This window comes from Rhea americana, unplaced genomic scaffold (assembly GCF_003343005.1).
Source record: "Rhea americana isolate MKP2758 unplaced genomic scaffold, rheAme1 scaffold_0, whole genome shotgun sequence".
NCBI classification, from domain to species: Eukaryota; Metazoa; Chordata; class Aves; order Rheiformes; family Rheidae; genus Rhea; species Rhea americana.
In genome coordinates, this window is record NW_028185037.1 from 5,526,351 (window position 1) to 5,546,075 (window position 19,725).

A 19,725-nucleotide genomic window follows, 5' to 3' on the forward strand; every position below is an offset into this window, starting at 1 on the left:
TAGTCTCCTCCTCAAAGCTTTGCAATTCTTAATGAGGAGATACTCACCAACRTAATAGCTCCCTCATCAACATTTCCTTGGTTCGACAGCACCCTATTCTGGCTTAGACCATACTATTTCCAAATGGTCCAAAAAATACCATTTGTACTATATCAGATAAGAGTGTTCCTTTTCAATAAAAACTAGGAGTTTTACCAGTGTTAGGGCAGAATTATAATTACATTGCAAAACGGTCCTTTCATACAGAAAATTCTGACACTGCTGCATGTTACCAAGTACAATGGGATTCCTATAGGCAGCAACTTTTTCTAGCATCTGTAACATTAGTGGGTTTCTGAGATAGTCAAAGGATTAAAATTAATGTAGTCTGTTAAATAGCATTGAAAATATCTATCATGTGATACTGAGGAAGAAATCAGCAGCTGAAAAAGAAATAATAATCAATAATAGAATTCAAATTAGTCAGTGGCCCTGAGCATTTTGAGCAAATAGGGCTTTTATTAAATCCAGGCCATCTTTCTGTTCACGAATCGTCCATGCACAGGCTGTATTTAAGATCCGGTATTTTTTTCAGAATACAGTGTTTTATGTGAACAGATTGCAYAACTGACAAACTATTTGTGATTTGTTCCCTTATAAGCAAGCCTTTGAGCAACACACAGCACAAAATGCACGTGATAGTAACTCTGAGAATGGCTTGCTTCCACACGATATCACACGATAATGTTTCTGCTCCACTACTGATTGACACAAGCGTTTCCCATGGGAGGGCTAAACGAACAACAGGGGTTTGATTTCGAGAGAATCTGGGTAGGAACAATGCAGAGGGACAAATCACAAGTCGTGCTAATTTCACTGAAATTCCTTCTCTCTGTCCACACGCGTGGATCCCAGATACCAAAAATTACCCTGTGTTCCTTCCTTTTCCCTGAGGGAGGGAAAGAGATAGCCCATTAGCCGTGAAAATGTCTAAAACTGCAGTCAGGTTTGTGGAGCGTTGCTTGCAGCTCCCCTTCCGAGACACCTCAGGTTAAGCCTGGCAGTCACAAGGCGCCGTGGAAGATGTGGGGCTCAAATCAGCTGCAAATGGTTAAAGCGAGGGCCTCASAGATAGCTAAGAGATATATTCTTCAGGGTATGGTTGTTGTGCCTGTCAATAAAGTGTGTTGGGAACTCCAGAGTGTAAAAAGCTGCATTGCACATCTTTTTTTCTTCCAACAGCTTACTCCAARTCCCGTGGGCAGATAATTATAACTCAAGGAAATCTGGAAGGTGTGTGGCTATTAGTAGCAGGAGAACATGAGATCAGGCAGAGTAACGTGGAGGAAGCCAGTGAATCAACAATAAATCTCTGCACGGGAATGATATGTTCCACACACAAAATAAATACATAAAATAATCTGCCTGGCAATGATCCTATTTGTATGCTGCCATTATTTCACATCATTTTTCACAAGGAAGCAAAATATTTGATATGTGAGAGATGAGGAAGGTGGGAGAGAGGGCAAACAGGGATAAGTCAGTGAACACAAGYTTCAACATTTGGAAGCTGGCACTAATAGGCAAACAAAAACTGCTAGCAGCAGTGAGAGTCTGGGTGTCAGAAATGTTTGTCTCTCACTCTCGCGAAGGCCTCTTTCTGTGAAATTCAATTACACAATTAAAGTCATCTGGGTTTTCTGCACATGTAAGATCCATAAACCGCTGAGTAGAGCAGCTCTGTTTAGTAACTTTATACTCTACAAACTCTGGTTTAGAAATTGTCTCGAGTCCAGTGGAGCTCTGATATATGACTGGAGCCCCTAAAAGCTGGTGAATAAAGAGCCTCCTCTTATGTACCTTCCAGTATATATGACCTGTACTGGGAAATTTATGCACTCTTTGAAGCATCTGCACGTGGCTGTGGAAAAGGGCAGCAAATGTATTAGCTTGCATAGCAGTGTCACATTAACACCTCTGCTAAGGCAAGACTCACTTGGGAGAAAAGCAAGCTGTGACACTTACATAYGAGATGAAGATTATTCTGCTACTGCTGTCAAAAAGAGTAAGCATTTAATTTATGGGCCTCTATTCAACTATATGTCTCCTTGGTACCAGGACTTTGCCTATATGATTGCAACACGTGTGATTTTTTACGTACACAGGGAAGAGAGCAGCAGGATTGATATGCACAAGAGATCTGCAATTCAGCTTATTCAATTTATAAATTTTGCTGCCTATCTGTAATGCCATCACCACTTACACACAAGTACAAGTGTCAGCTGCACTTAACACAAAAAGAGTCCCACGTGCAATGTACAGGGATCGCAGCTGGAAAGTTGCTCAAAGCCTTTGTGTGGGAGGGAAGAATGATGGAACCTAAAGGCACACAGAACTTTCTAAAGACTGCTTGCAGAGGTGGCACTGATTTAACCCAAGCTCAAATACAGAATCACATTTAAATGTAGAATGGCTTATTTCCATTCAACTTGCATTTATATCCAAGTCCACCTAAGATAAGACCAAGATAATGGTCCAAACAGCCTTCCAGTTCTTCTATAACTGAACCAGTTAAGAAGCTCACCATTATTTTAAAAGGTCAAGGCTAGTAARGCTTCTAACAACAAAGGCTTTATATTATAGCAAGGACAAAGTTTCCTGAAAGTTGGACTTAACTTTCCAGTATTTCTGAAAGACCTTTCAAGACCAGATATCTTTGATTATTACTATTTCATTTTGATTAAGCAGCTAGCAATTCAGATTCTCATTTAAGCAAACCAATGTTTATGGCTCTACACTAATTCACACACTGCCAAAATCATGATTTTACAGCTAAAATAAAGAAAAAAACCTCAAATTCTAAAACTAGTGCAAAAAATTTTAGTTGAATAAAATTGAGACTCCACAACCTCTCTGGACAACCTGTGCCAGTGCCCCGTCACTAATCCCAGAGAAGAAATTCCCCCTCAGAGTTAGGCGGAACTTCCTGTGCTTCAATTTCTGCCCATTGCCTCTTGTCCTSTCACACGGGRCAACTGAAAAGAGTTTGTCCCCATYCCCTTGACACCCTCCCTTCAGGTACTTGTACACACTGATMAGATCCCCCCTCAGTCTTCTCTTCCCYASGCTRAASAGGCCCAGCTCTCGCAGCCGTTCGTCACAGGGCAGGTGCTCCAGCCCTCTGATCATCTTCGTAGCCCTACGCTGGACTCTCTCCAGTAGCTCCATGTCTCTCTTGTCCTGGGGAGCCCAGAACTGGACACAGTACTCGAGATGAGGCCTCCTCAGGGCTGAGTAGAGGGGCAGGATCACCTCCCTCCACCTGCTAGCAACACTCTTCCTAATGCACCCCAGGAGACCATTGGCTTTCTTGGCCACAAGGGCACATTGCTGCCTCATGGCCAACTTGTCATCCACCAGCACTCCCAAGTCCTTCTCTGCAGAGCTGCTCTCCAGAAGGTCAGYCCCCAGCTTGTACATGGGGTTATTTCTCCCTAGGTGCAGGACTTTGCACTTGCCCTTGTTGAACCTCAGGAGGTTCCTCTCCGCCCAACTCTCCAGCCTGCCCAGGTCTCTCTGAATGGCAGCACAGCCCTCAGGTGGATCAGCCACTCCTCCCAGCTTGGTATCATCAGCAAACTTGCTGAGGAGGCWCTCTGTCTCCTCATCCAGGTCATTGATGAAGAAGCTGAACAGGATGGGACCCAGTACTGAGYCCTGGGACACCACTATCCACAGGCCTCCAACTAAAATTCCCTGCTTATGAGATTGTTTTACTGGGAACTTTGTAACTGYGCTATGAGAGAGAGGGTCAGAAGATTCAAATTCTGGCAGAACACAAGAAGCAACTTAATAAGAAGTCAAAAAGCTAGTTTCCCATTTCCATTCTCTCTAGGCTCTCTGATAAATTAAGGTTGTTCTACCTTTAATTCTTAGTAAATTCTGTTGTTTTTGACTGAATTCCATAATATTTTGGGGAAAATTTTWAAAAAATGCAGAAAAAAATGTTGCAAACAGGAGGACTGTGCAAACCTTTTCCATTTAATGTGAAAGCATCTCTTTTCTGGCAAAGTGCATGACAGCTTGTCTCCATTATTATTTCTGTATCCAATAAGCTACTCTTCCTTCCCCAGTCTGAGAAGCTTTATCTGAGCATTACCTCTATATTTTCTTTATTCTCTAGGGTATAAAACTTAACAGAGTTTGACTTGTATTTTTGGCAACATTTGAGCTTTTTCATTAGGCTCATCTATATTCCTCAGAGAAAACTAAAAGAAAAAAAAAGAATATTTGAAGAAGAAAAAAGATGTAGCCAAACATGATTCTTCATCAAGCAATAAACTAAGTCATTACTATGTATGCACTTCTTTCTTTATGCCTTATATCCTGTAGTAAATATATGTGTATAAGCTTATTAGGTTATACATCTTCAGTTCACTTGTAAGCTAAACTACACAGGATATACAGTGATGATTTAAAGGGTCATTTAGAATATATTTCAAAATGAGTTTTCAGTGCATCAGCAAGAATGAAAGCTTTAGCTCCAAAATATATGAATATACGTTTCTTCCTTTGAAGCTTGGAGAAAATCACCACTTTTTTGATCTATATTTTTTCTTGTAAGAAAAAAAATGAATGCTGTAATTTATTGAATGGCTCTCTGAAAGAGAAGAGATTGATTGTCTATGACTACCACAAAGTCCTGTCACTGTAAACATTGGAATAAATTATATTTAAATAATACATTTTCATGAAGGAATACATACCGTCATATAACYGTCTTCCTCTAAGACCTTTCTGTTTGCTCAAGGATATTGACTGGGGGGATTATCCCTAAATATATAGTGTATTCCAATTGTTCCTTAGGACTAGAAATTGAAAACAGTTAATGCCATGTTCCTCTGTATCTCCTAACATACCTTAACACTTTAAAAGTGTTAATATAATCCCAGACTTCTCCTTCCAGAGTCCTGACACTGCAACAGTAGGCTCTATACCATTTAAAAAATTTTGGGGAAATCACAGTAGTCTTCCTTGTGGCTTTTACTAGCTTAAGTCTGTAAGATTTGAGCTTGACTGGAGCTTATATACAGTGTGATGAAGATGTTCATGTCATATTTTTGGACTACTTAAAAAAAATCCTCAGACATACGCTATGAAACTTTAAGAYGCTCTGATGTAGTGGGAAATATTACTTAAACTGATAGGACTGACAAAGAGATAAGAGACAAAGAATCCTCCSAGGAATTTTGTTTTCAATTTTGAGTCAACTAAAACAGTGACAAGTCAAATGCTGATCCTCAGCATTCAAAGTTTCTTGCTCACTGTTGGCAGGAGAGACATGTCCCCCTGAGACACATTGCTTGTTGCTATTTGCATAGGACTCAGTAGAAGTTATACTGATGGGGGCTTCTAGATCTGTCTTCACTGCATGCATCAGTACCTTATAAGAATCCCCAAAACATCAAACCTTTTGCTATAACTAAAAACAGTATGTTTGTGTGAGAACCTGGAACACTTAGCCCCAAGAAAAAGGGCTAATTATCCCTAGCAGAGAGTGCACTAATAGTTTTTACTTCTGTGGTCTAGGAAAGAGTCCCTGTGCAGTGGTGCGTGCACCCTCTCCACGGCACTGTAAACTTACTGGTGGAGTCATTAGAAGTCAGCAGTGATAAAGTAAGAGAGTTCCACGCCGAGTGATGTTGCTTTCCAGCCCGTTTCCTACCTCGGATGCAGAAGGCTGGAACTCCTCTTCCAAATTTTGATTCAAATAGTTTTAAAGGGCTTTTTTTGGATCCGATCCAATTACAACRATTTTACACTATCAGTGAGACATTAAAGAAGTGAACTTAGAATTAGCTGTAAAAGCTAGAAGAAAGGAGGGAAGAAAGGAGAGGAAACTCACAAGCAGGTGAATGACTCTCAAGCCTGCAGTAAGACACTGGATCCCCTTTGCTGGCCCAGAGGCTACTGAGCAGGAGCGGGCTATGGAACATCATTTTCTCTGTCTCAGAGATTTAAATGTTATGAAACAGCAGCTCCAAAGGGAYAAGATCAAGAGTACTTCATCCTAAACACTATATAAACTATCAAATAGGAGGCAGAGGAAAAAAGTTAACTCAGATCTCTCTCTTCCTGGATGGATGCCATAACCACTAGAATACTTCATAAATGAGATGACATCCTCTTCTTTCATCTTTGGTGGTCTCTTGAAAGAAAGGATTGACTGATGTGTGTTTATTTAAGAGACATCTTAAGATTCACAGCCCTGAAGCCTTTCCTGGAATTAAATGCCTAAATGCTTCCTACAGTAAACCTCCTAACTCTTAGGAAGGGTGAAAATGATGGGATGTGCATCTCTTCAGCACTTCCTATGAGCTATTTGCTTGGTGTATTAAAAAAGGCTTTTCATCTTCAGCCTTTAACTCAGGCTTATAAATTCCTCTTGGCAGAATTTCCTGGTTCCATTCAAGCACCCTGTAAGTTCTTTTGTCCCCCTTTCTTCAGGCTGATGAAGGTCTGGTAAAACATCCTCCATCAGGTTAACAAAGTGATCCAGCTGACTGATTTTCCATTAATCTTGTCCTGCGCTGAAGCATAGAGCTTTCCTCAACATGAGAGCCAGCACAAAACTTTAATAAGACAACTGTAGCAAACTAAATGCATTATGTATGAAAAAATATCGTATTAACCACAGATTCAAACTGTCTTGCTTTCTACCTCCCTGACCTTTTGAGATGTTTCTTGGTATATTTAAAGTCCATCTAAATGAGGAATGCCTCACTTAGGATTCCAGGCTTGCCTTGCGTCTCTGAATGAGATCTTAAAAGAGCCAACTGTCTTCTCATATATTATGCAATGTTTTATTAAGTGAGATCTTGTACTGGTCACACCTTTATTGCAGTGATTTTACATGCTGCACACACATATATTTTAGGAATCAGAAATAAAGTCAGAATACATTAGTGCTTTCAAAAGATGCCCATCTCATTAGATAGGAATTTTAGAAGGGGGAGGAAATGTTTGAGGCAGGGAATCTTGAAAGATGTGCTTACATAAAGCAAAAGGATGAACTGCCCCAACTAAGCAGTTGTAAATTAGCATAAGCAAACTGGGGTTGCGCATAGTTAAGATCTTGCATTCTAACGTTAACAGTCCCAGAAGAAAACAATCACAGATTGCCTCAGAGCAGGAGCAGGAGCTCCTTCAGTAGCAGGAGAATCTAAATATGCAAAGCTCAGACTGCTTTGTTCAGCGCTGTTGCTGCAGGGCTCTTGCCTATAATCTAGCAATTACAATATTTGCCTAGTAGTATGAACAATTCCCTACGCAGCACTCTGCAGCTTAACCTGATGAAAACAAGCTGAAGTCACCAGGCCAAATTCTGTTTTCAGATACACATGGCATARTCCTACTGATACCTATAAGTAATTCTTTCCAAAGGAAAAAGGAGAGCTCAAGCCACAGGTTTGGATCCCAGTGTCCATCAGTGATAATGAAGTTGAGATAGAGAGAAACAAAGAAAATTATTTCCTTCACCTTCTATAAACATGTAGAGAAAATTAACATGGTAAGGGCAAAAATTACAGTACTTAATTGTTTCAACACAGCTTGTACACATCTTAGAGCTATATAAGAAAAATGCATGAAAAAAAGAGCAAGATTTGTAGCTCTCCTTGGAGGRTCTGCAGTCTATAAATCAAGGAATAATTTGATCAATGACCTAGAAATGTATTTTTTTTTCAACTGTGGCAGTATAATACTGATAATCTTTGTTTCACTTGTGTTTTATAGAGCTTGTGTGAGAGACCACAAAAGGATGTAAATTACTAAAAATGTGGGCAGAAGTAAAAGTAATTCATGTTATTTCAAGTCACCAAAGGTAAATGCTCCTATGAAGCATATTTTTTTTTTTATTCACAGCTAAAGCTTTTACAACAGAATTATCAGCCTGTGAGGACRCTGGTTCATCACAGAACTACCAAAGTAACTTTTCACACAGCAGTCTTAAGAATGATTAAGATAAAAATTTTAAAATARGAATTCACTACAACTATGTTTTATCACATTACGTATTTTCCTTACAAAATGAAAATTTTGGCAAACTTGCAGTCTCTAGAGTTATCTCATAGAAGATAATTAGATTTTTTTGTTGTTTGGTTACTCAGAAGGACATTGGCTCTTCTATTAGTAATTATTATCAAAACTAATTTAAAATACTTGCAGAATGTTTTCAGAATTCATCTTCATTGCATCTTTACAATGGGCAAAGTTTTATACTCTGTGCTAAGTATAATACATTCCTGCTCCACTGATGTTTTAATGACAACTGAAAAGTTTGTATCTTCAGCTATGTCAGACTTGGACCGTGATTCATCCCAGAAGTGCAGGAAGWCTGTTCTGATTTCTTTAACAAATTTTAAGAGTTCCTGGAAGACCATTAATTTTAAAAGTATTTTGTTTAAAGTATGACCAAAATGACCATCAGGAATAGCAAATAAATGGTACCAACCTCTATTCAGTTTTAAAAGTATAAGACCTACTCCCAAGTTCCCATTTTCTTTCTTTCTGCACATGTGTATAACACAAACAGATTCACTTTTACAGCTTGGTTGAAGAATTTTCATCAAAATATTTCTCTTTGGAAAAACTGATTTTTCACCTAATAGAAAAATATTAACCATTCTAGTGTACAAGCCACTGAACATAAAGTACTAYGTAGGTGTAAAGCAGGTTATATCCCTACATTTCATCTTTTTTCTAGGAAATGTTTATGAAAACAAAGATTCCATTGAGGAAAAAAAAATAAACTCCCCTAAAAAACAATCAAACCTATAAATAATCATGACCAAGTAGGCCAAATGCCCATCGAGAGTGACTGTTTCAGGAAGCCTCAAACTTGTGGGACCAAACCACCGCTCTGTGCCTRCCACTGCAGGAGCTCTGGGCACTACGCAGAGATCTCAAAGGGGAAAGGCACAACTGGCAGCCCCCGCTCCGTTCCAGAGAGAGATGGGATACTTTTGGTTCCTGCCCAGTGTCCACAGTGTTTCTCCCACAGAGAAATTTGTGTTGGCCTTGAACGAGGAATCACAGACGCAATTTTTACCTTCACCTTTTACCACTAAGTGAAGCTTCCCACTCTTGCCTCCTCTGGCTCTTAGTCAGATGGTTTGCAGAAACCCTTCTGCTTCYCAAATACCTTAAAGCGAGGTTTTCTGAGGTGGCAAAAGCAACAACATACCACTGTGCCTCAGTCAGCTACTGTAAATATGGCCCCTGGGACAACAACTGCTTGAAATAACTCTTGACCCCTGATCAAGAAGGCTCAGGGCCAGGAGCTTTATAACTGAGGCTCGTAGTATGGTGTGACTACAGACTGATGTATGCGTGTACACATATATGTATTTGCTCATCAACAACGTACTTTCTGTACTCTTCACATTTTTGTGAATAAAATGAGACAGATAAAATAACAGTAGCCATGCTCTTTCAGTCTTCTCTTTCCCTCATGAATCCAGCTTCACATTGAGCAGTGGGTATGTGCAACCAAAAATGTTTTGAAAGGTTGGACAAATGTACTTCTTAGCAATAAACAGATGTTTCTGCTCATGCAGAAAATGAATTTAGCACTAGCTACTAATCTTTGTCTCCTGCAGCTGCTCCATCGTATGCAGTAGTAAAGCTTGACCTGATAATATCTTGTGCTTTTCTTTCTTAATCTCTCTCAAAAATAACAAGAAAAGAAACTTCATTCCACTCAGAAAAAAAAATCAAGAGGCTATATATTACCTTTTGAGATGTGCTTCAGGAATTCTTGGCAATACACTCTTTTCTTTGTGGAACACTTTAGGATAAAGTTCAATAAACTTTTGATGAGCTCCTTCATTGATACATGGATCATTCCTAAAAAAAATGAAAATATAAAACATACATCCTAAAAAATAAGCCTTAGATATAATGGAACCAAAAAGGTCAAGTTCTATTTTTCCAGAGGAAACAAAACTACTGTCTTAGRAGTGTCGTTCTCATAATAATGTTGAATAAGGATTTGCAGAGAACCTTCCAAATACTAGCAAAAACAAAAATCATTTTTCATGCAAAGCTTAAAATAAGAGTCTATCTGGCATACAGAGAGAAATTCTTCTGTGAGAATTTTCTCTCTGGACCTGCACAGAAAATGGTGTCCTTCCTCTTCAGTTTTGCTTCTGTAGTTTGAGCAATATCAGCTTGTTTAGAACTCCCAAATACTCTCCCATTAAAGCTTTTCAGAGGCAGCCTTTACCAGGGCATGGAAGAAACCAGGAATAACAGCGTCCATCTCTCATGYAAGCAGCTACATACAATTGTTTGTGACCATCTATGAACAATGCCAGAAGTTCTTGTCTCCAACTAGAGTTYATGCACACAGATGACTATCAGATGTCAGCAGTGCAAGTCTACAGTTATGCTGCATGGTTATGGCAGCCACAGAGATGGAAATAACCCTGGGAAAGTACTGAAAAATAATTATAAAAAAAATGATGATGTACATCATAAGGGAATTTACAGGATTGCAGGTCACTTAGCAGATCAAAGCCAACAATGAATTGAAGATTCTGCTATGTCAGTCTGTTTTGAAAAAAATTTTGGTGTTTCTGAAAAACATTTTTATTTTTTAACCATTTAACCAGTTGGTCTAATAAAAAGCATTGAGATATTGCCTCTGCTATATATACAAGGATTCATCTTTTCCGGTTACTTTTGAGGAGAGGTGCTACTACTTATAACAGACAAATGAAAACTCCCTTCACACAAGTAATATAATAATTAAATTTATTTACCTATGCATATAGATATACAGTTTAAAAAGTTATGCTCATAATAAGGAAATGTCATTAACACAGYATCCAGCTCTGCTGAAGTCAGTGAAGGCTTGCCTATTATTTTAAACAAACAAACAAAAAAAAATCTAAGCTCATCTGGGAAGTAAAGTTATAAATAACTTCTACAGGCAAGGTAGGATATTCATTCTTCTTTCTTTACATGCTGTGAACATAAATCTCCCTTCAAATTCATTAGCTATGCAAACAGTTATCTAAAGCACATACATATCTTATTGAAAGAGTCAAAGAAAATGAAAATATCTGCTTTCCACTTTATTAAAAAAAAAGGCAGCAAATGCACCTTGATATGCTTTTAACCCATTTTTYAAACATTTCAATATATCTATAGCTAAATTATCTCAACTAGGTGCTATTTTGAGGAAATTTTTCTTTGCATTTTTCAGAAATGCATTTCTGAAATATTCCCAATTAAAAGATTATTGCCACCAATAAAATACTCAGATTCAGCTTGAAATTCATTCTAGATCACCATTCTTTTTCCAAAATATTTACTTTTGAATGTACATGTATTATTAAACATTTTCTCAGTTTGTCACAGAAGAACAGAGCCATGTATGCTTCTCACATTCCTTATTGTGGAGTGGCCACTTTCTTTTCCATGTATAAGGGGACAACTCCACAAGTGAAAGTAGTTGCACCCATTCAATTTCAGGTGTCACTTTGGTATTCGGTGCTGTTAAATAGACACACGTGCACAAGGAGGCAATCTTAAGGATTCAGGCTCAGTCGTGGATTTTAGTTGTCTCTTCTCTACAGATATTTGAAGTTCAAAACCACAATTTGCAATCAACTCATCATCATAAGTATTACAATTAATTACATCTTTCTTCTCCTCTGAGGAGTACATTCCTAAGGAAAATTTAAAATTTTCTGGTCAAGACCAAGCACTTATTTTCCTGAACATCACTAATTTAATGTTTCCCTTGGCAAACTATCAAATAAGTCCTTTTTTCTTCTCCAAAAGTAGAAGYAAATAGCAAGCTCTGTGTGAAACATATTCTTAATGTGAGTTGAACTGCTTTATGAACTAAATCAGCCTAAACTGCAGATTTCATAATGTACTATACAGTTCTCATCAAGCTGTCTGTTTTTGCACTGGTAAATATAGCATCACATCCTAGAATCACATCAGTAAGGGTCTGCAGCTGCTCTACCTCTATGTAAGGGACTCCTCAAAATAAGGATGCAAAGAATAAGCACRCTGAAGCCAAATAAAAACAGGTCAGTATTATAAGAAGCACACATTAGTAAGTAAGAATAATTTATTACTTACTGAAGTAGATTTTATTTTCACTTATTACCATGCACAATTGACAGAAGAATAAAACTACTGAGACCATGTCTATGTTGTGTGTCTGGTTTTTTGCTTTTTCACCTCAGTTAATTRCTATGAAAGACCATGAGATCACTTTAAGTGAAGTTTTTGGAGAGCTATTGGCATTCCTTTAGACATCATGATAATTTGTGTATAAGGTATTTTTTTCTTTTCTCAGATGAATCAAAAAATCATTTAGATTTTGCTAGCATAAGGGTAAACTGCAATGTTGCTTTCATACCATCTTTTCTGTTATGTGCTCTGTGATAATTGTAACCTTGGGTCACATTAGGCAAGCTATACTCAGTCTTTCTTCTGAACTGCAAAACAGTGAACAAGGGCTCAGCCTCCTGAATGGATATATTAGAGAATTTCTGATCATAACCTCCCTGTTCAGCTTCATGTGGAGATGCGTCATGTGGGAGTTCATATAAAATCAAACAGGAATGCCATTGTAGCAGGGGGGATTATTTACTTTTCTGCTGGAGGACATACTGGAGGATCAGATATTGCAGTTATATAAAAACATTGCAAAGACAAACCAGGCCATTTCCTACCGAAGTCAAATTTCCTGGTTCCAGTCTTTTGTTTCCCAGACAAGCTGATGCCAAGACTGACAGATTATGGAAGAAAGGCTAATCCCAAATATTATATCCTTGGTGTGAGAGTTTAGGGTAGACTCTTTATGCTAGCTGGCAGCAATAACAACTGAAGAATAACCCACAGCAGAGGCTATACATCATGCTGAAGCTGTGGCATTTGGCTGAATAAGTTTCCTTAGAAGCTGACATCATAACTGATAACATACGGAAAGGTCCTGTATTTTTCTGGCTATCTTACAAAGAAACCACCAAGGCCAGAGAAACAGAGATAGAAAGGGGCAAGGCAGTAACAGGAGCACAGTCCTGAAGAGCAGATGGGTGAGGGTGTTCAGCCTAAGCAGAGGTCAGAGAAGCTTGGATCACCTCTTCAATCATACCATCCTCAGAGACAGCAGGAACACCAAGGGGAAGACAAGCTCTCCTCCACTTGAGGAGGTCAAGGAATATGAAATTACTGTACTGAATCATCACTGTGTGAGTCAACATTGCTTATTTTGACTACAAAAGTACCCTAGAGATAAGCTTTCCCAGCTTAACATTTTTCTATTTAAGTATCCTCACGCTCACTACACTCCAGCATTCTTTTCTCTCCCCAATGAGAACACCCTAGGACCTTTCAAACTTTGCCCCAAAACTTAGAAAAAAAGCGTAGTAACAAAAGTAAATGACTTGAAACCTCTAGTGTATCTCTCTCTCAACATCATACACTTCCTTCAATTTTTCTAACAATCGAGAAGAAAGAGATCTTGAAACTTTTGGAGAATAAAAAAAATATACATGTGGCTTCCTTTTGTTTGTTTTAGTGCTCAGAAGATCAAAAAAACACTTAAAGTGAATTCCTGAAGAAACACATTTCTTTGGATGATAAGTCACTGCACCAAGCAAACTAGTAGAGCAAACTTTTTACTTTTTTAAAGATCCTAACAAACAGCTAGCCATCAGATTGATAGCAGCAATCAGTTTAGCCTGCATGTGTCTGGGCATTAACAGCTGTTCTAACGTGTTTTTAATCTACTTATGCATTGGAAAATTCTCTAAGCTATGATAATCAAAACTAGTCTCATTAACATGGGAGCTTTGGAGTGTGAACAGGATGAATTCCCATGTTTAGCTAATTCCCTTGTTGTTGCTGTTTTAATCTGTATTTTTCTGTAAACAGGAGCCCAGGAAGAATAGCTATCTGGTTCCTGAGACTAAAAAACTGACAAGCCCTATTTTGGCTGCCTGAAGGGGAAAAGTGCTGTTAAACACAAAGCAGGAAGCTTTCCTGTTTGAAGAAAGGCATTACATCAGTCTTATTGAAAACTGGCCATTTTAATTGATCTTAAAAATGTCTAGTCTTGCATTCATAACTGCTTTTTCTGGTTATCTATATTGTATATTTGTAACAAGTAACAAAGCACAAAGATAAAAAAAGAGACAATTTTGCTTTGAATGGCTGCTTTTGCTAATTGGTATAATTTATAATTGGTTTCCTTATTTTCAGAGTGAGAAAGTAACCCTAAACAATTGGTGTAACATGACATATTTGCAGTAAAATGGTACTTATCACTTCCAGATTATCTACACAAGGCAAACAACTGTAATCTTAGCTAAAAGTGTTAGTCACAGTAAAGCGCATGAAGATCTCCTCCCAAAAGGGCCAGTATTTCCTTCCCAAAGACTGCCTACTCTTCGGGGATGTCTACATCATGCAGTGGAAAGTTTTTCTGAGATTCCTAATTTATCCCTGAGGAAACTACATCCAGCACCTGAACCAAAACAGTGCTTCGATGTGATCTAATAAAACCRTTCTGCCTTATAGACCCCACGCCTTTCTGAATACCGCTCTGCCACGCAGCTTCTCAGTGCCGTACTGAACTATACCACCCCTCCTTTCTAGCTCTTGGGGTTAAATCACGCCAAACTATCAACCACAGTTTATCCAGCTGCAGCTTCGGGAAATTGTGATAGTGTGAATACAGGCCAGATGAACGGATGATTCATTTGTCAACCACAGTATAAACCCTAAGGTGTAAAGGCTCCAGGGCATGGTCTGGAGAAATCTTTGCAGGAAGAGAGCAAAGTCCAAGTTCTCATTCCTGTTACCTCGACAGGCTAGGCATGAGCAGACCCAAATGCCTCACACCTCGGTCTGCCTGAAGATTAATGCTCTGAGACCACCTTGTAGAAAGACCTTGTGAATAAAAAAAGACACAGTCATTAATATGTATACTATATWTATCATAGTATACATATGGTCAGTATTCATAAGCCTATTCAAGTTCATTTTCACATTATAAAATAAAGACATGCATTGCCTTATAATCTTCTTTCATTTAGCTAAAGAAAGAATGGTGGTCTTCATTTTAAAAGGATCTCAGAGCTCCCCATCAAGAACTCTCTTTTATTAGAAAGAAGGTATGGAAAACTACAAATARACTAAAAATAGATGTAAATGATCAACATAGAGGGATTCTAAAAAAGTCTTTAAAAAAGTCGGTCAAATATATAGTTGTATTTTTTTCAGMAGAAAACATGAAGTGAAAGACAACTTCATCTAAATTTGATGGGAAATCACTTTGGTTTCACTAAAGGCATAAGAGAATTGAAGGTGGGTAACAAACCAGGTGAAATGATCAGCCCAAAGAGAAAGTGCTTTTAGAAAGTCAGAAATTTTGAAGAGGACAAACTTCACAAGAATGGGAAAGAGATGCATCATTTTTAGCACATATCACATCTATCTTAGAAAYATCTTAATCTGGAAGAATCCTAACACCAGAGTTAGAATAGCCTTGAATGCGAGAGAGAGAATTACAGAGTAGAAAGTGGCAGCACATATGCCTAAAAGTAGTTACCACAACCTTCTTTCCACTTCACCTGCCTATCGCTATACCTTTGATTTCTAGTCTCCTTGTCAGGACTAGGCATAAACAGTCACATTCTTCTTTCACTGTCACTTCCCTCCTCCTTCTTGCCCTCCCTTTGCTGCTGTTCATGAGCTGCTCATTATGGGCAATATGATTGGGATACTTGCAATAAATTAGTCGGTCACAGCAYTATGCAGTTCAGTTCTTTTTTTGCATAATGCAATCTCTCTGCCTAATATGTCTTAAATATTATTTTTAATTAGAAAAGAAAATCTTTGATTTAAAGTTTTTAGATGGCTGCATATCTACAGAAAAAAAATGTGATTTGCATGAGATTTATCTCATCCAAAATCAGAAAAGCAACTTGCTGCACAAACAAGCGAGCTTTAGCATAATAAATGAAATAGCTGCATTAATGAAGTGCTGTGGCTGAGAWTCTCCATGCTCAAAAATCTTGACATCCTAAGAATTTTTTTTCAAGGACAGACATCTGTGTACTTGCGTTACTGTAGAAGACTGTATCCCATTTTATTCAAACTACATCTATACCAGTTCAGGACGTAACATACATGATGTTTTAACAATGTTAATACAAACAGATATATTTTTGATTAATATTATGTTCTTTAGTGTCAGAGATCTTATCATCTTGAGACATTTCTCCCCAATAAAGTTTTTTCAAGTAATTGAATTTTCAAAAATATTTCTTGGAATGACCCTCACCACCTACATAATCCAGTCTTAAAACAGCTGCCATTTGCATCACTGTTAAACTTGCATGCAATGTGTGTTGGAAGGGACCAATCTTCTCCTAAATAGCAATAAAAGCTTTTATTATTATTGGAGTAGTGAAGGAGGATATTTCCAAGCCATAGTACACTTTAGTTTCTCAAAGTTGTCCTAATTTTGCAAAGTTTCTGAGAATAAAATGCAATACAATTTTTTTTTGTTCACTAAAGAAAGAAAACTGTACTGCATGTAATTAGGGAGCAAATCAGAGCACGTATATTTTCCCTAGAGCCATAACTACCCTTCAAGAATCACCTTAACTACCTTCCTCCTTCCGTGTTGCACAAATACTCCTGAATATATAAGTTACCTGTTCTGGAGACCACTGATGTTACACAATTCATCCAAGTAATGGTAATTCACCTTCTGAGAAATTCTTTTCTTACCTGGAAGAATAAATAAATAAATAAAAAGAATTATATTTCTAGGGAAAATGAAAGGTCTCAAAGCATTCAGATATTCAGAAAAGGCTTTTATTGTTTTTGGACAGTGTGTTAGATGTCAGCCACAACCAGATGAAAGGCAGTGCTACCCAGGAGGAGCGAGGCCAGCTGTGAGTGGCTGCACAGGAGGAGCTGAAGCAGGAGCCTAGGCAGGCCCGTGTAAGCTGACACAGGTTACACTGCAATTGCCTCTCAGCTTTCGTTTGTATTCCCCCAGCTTTTCTGTTCCTGACCCTTTTAGGMGTAAACTGTTGTGTATATCAAGGTCAGCAATTCTGGCATTTCTCTTACACAAAAATTAATCTTTGTTTATCAAACATGTAAAATGGATTGAACCAGTGAGATAAATGACAAGCAAGACAATCCATTAACCTTTTTGCCAAAAGAAAACTAAAAAGAAGTCCAATTCMCCAGTGTAGCTTTAGTATTTACAATTCTCTGAAATAATAGCCTGGAAACTTCTTTTGTGGGGACTGTTTCAGGCTCTGTTAATAGATATCAGAAAACTGTGCAAGACCTACATGCATAAAGGTATTCATACATATAAAAGCTTACATAACCAGAGATATAAAAGTATAATGGAGCTATAAGGAARTGTTGCCTAATGCAATCATTATAAAACATGTTTTCATTATTTACAGTTTTGCTAAATCCAAAATTTTCTATGCCAGCTCGATTCCTGATCTCAGACTTAAATAAGACTGCCTTTAATAGTGCTTACATCAGAGTAACTCAGAAACAAATTCATTAACTTTCAGTGTTATGCTTGGTTTCACTGACTTTTAAATGGTTTAACCAAACTCATGGTCACACTACCTAGTTTTCTTTCTTTTATGATTGTTGCTTTGCAGAGAGAAGAGTCTAAAACAAARCTATGGTTGCTACCAACTTTGCTAAAGTGTAGGTTCAAATCCAAATATTATATTTAGCTCCTTTTGTAGTAGGGAAGAAAATTTTTGATTKGCAAACTCTGGAGAGGAAAAGTAGATAATACTATTTTCTCTAYCAAAAAGTGCACCAAGAGCAATCATTCTCATTTGCCCTTTGTTGAAACTTGCTGAAAAAGGTAGATGTACAGTCATTACAACATGGGATATAGCCACAGAAGTCCCACACATTGACTAAAAAGAGTGAGGAGGACTGCTTTYGGCTCAGTGTTGCCTTAGATAATCCTGGGCTGAGAGCTAAAGAGGTCACCCCAATTGTTCCAATTCATTGATGTTCAAGAGAGCAGGACTTTGCAGCAAGGAACACGTTCAATTTTCTCCTCCAACAAACTTGCAAGCATCAGGATCCCACCCTGCCACCAGAAATTCCCATTATTTGCACTAAGAACAAAACAGCAGCTGGGTAATAGAACACACTTCTTCTCTTAGCCAAATCACTTTGGAAAGCTGATAAGACACCTGCTCTGCWGTGCCATGTTGTATATAGCACATATATATATATTTATATATATTCTTTCCCTGGTGCTAGCTACATTTCTTTTTACCTCACCTCAGCGGCCAATTTACCAGTGTACCAAACACTAAGAATTCAAAACCTGAGTTCAGTGTTGTATTCCAGTTAATTGCTCATTAACTTTAATGATCCTCATAGCTGTCTGTAAATGTGCACTGTTTAGAACCCTAAAGCTTACAAAAAAAAAAGATTTGAGAAATTATCTCCATGAGACTTGAACAGGCCATATACAAATTTGAGGGGCAACCCCTACAATTCTCTCACTCTGATAAATGTACAAACAGAGTCCATCACCTTGGCTGGTCTAGGAGAAGCTGCTCTCTCACTCCCTGTGAAGTATTTTGCTGKCTGCATGTTATGGCCAGATGCAGCTGTGGTTGTCCTCTGTACAAAAAGCCAGTTTATCAGTGTCAGACGCAAAGTTGTCATCGTTCTTTGTCATTCACCAAGGACATGTGGCCCTTGGCTCCTGACTTCCTAGTATGAAGGTCTACATTTTTAGAAAACACATCTTCATTCCAGGGAAGAAGATCATCAATAAATGAAATTTTTGCCTGGGTTTGGAAACTAATGGCAAAATTAATCCAATTAAGTCCTCTAACATAAAGCAAATATCCTAAAAGCTGGAGTTAGAGTTGATGTTACACAYGAGTGGTTTAATGACTGTTCCTACCTGATTTCCCTGTGATTTATAGTATAAATCTGAGTAGACTGAGACCATAGAGTCCCAACATTCTGATTTTGGCAAAGAAACAAACTAAAAAGTTCTTCCTCATCCCCAATTCTGCCCAGATGTTGCTGCCTGTGCTTTCTATTCCAAAGGTTATCTTTCAGCTTAGATCAGCCTAGAGGTTCAGTTTTTCCTGGAGACACAAAAAAATTGCCAACACAGCCAAGGAGACTGTGAAATCTGGCAGAGAAGTGGGAACACACAATAAGAAAGGCCTTTTGATAAGTTGCTTCCTAAACTACCTTTGTTGCTACRTTCAGCAAATCATGAAACTACAGCCCAAGTTCTCAAAAGAAACGAGAGGCTAAGCAGAACTGTGCCAGGCCATCATTCAGCTGTGTTCATCTTTCTGCAGATAAGATATATTACATGTCATTGCAAAAATTAAGCTTGCCCAGCATGCTGGCATCCCAGTGCCTGAGGGAACAGATCAGGGACATTATAGCTGTCATTTGTTTATGGTAGAGAGCTTTTCATGATAACAGCCAAAATAGAAAATATGGGTTAAAAAAAAAATCCTAGTACAACGAAAGCTGAAATCAAACTTCCGTAGACCGCAGTAGGAGCACCAGAGGTATTTAAATCTTTTGCAGTTTTGAAGAGATTGTTATTCTTCATAGCCTCTTCTCTTCCTACAGTTAGAACAGATTATTGTGGAGTACTGAACCCAA

At 38.1% G+C, this 19,725-nt stretch overlaps 1 protein-coding gene across 1 annotated transcript in view; it reads right to left on the minus strand.

Moving 5' to 3' along the window:
* LOC146601979 (uncharacterized) overlaps nucleotides 1-18,753 on the minus strand; it is a 143,463-nt gene extending 124,710 nt beyond the window's left edge. Inside the window, exons 1-3 of the mRNA XM_085299086.1 lie at nucleotides 18,578-18,753; nucleotides 16,731-16,844; nucleotides 9,772-9,885 (exon numbers count right to left, since the gene is read on the minus strand). Coding sequence (XP_085155212.1) covers nucleotides 9,772-9,885; nucleotides 16,731-16,844; nucleotides 18,578-18,753 — 404 coding nt within the window. The remainder of the gene's footprint in view (nucleotides 1-9,771; nucleotides 9,886-16,730; nucleotides 16,845-18,577) is intronic.
* Nucleotides 18,754-19,725: the final 972 nt, after the last annotated feature.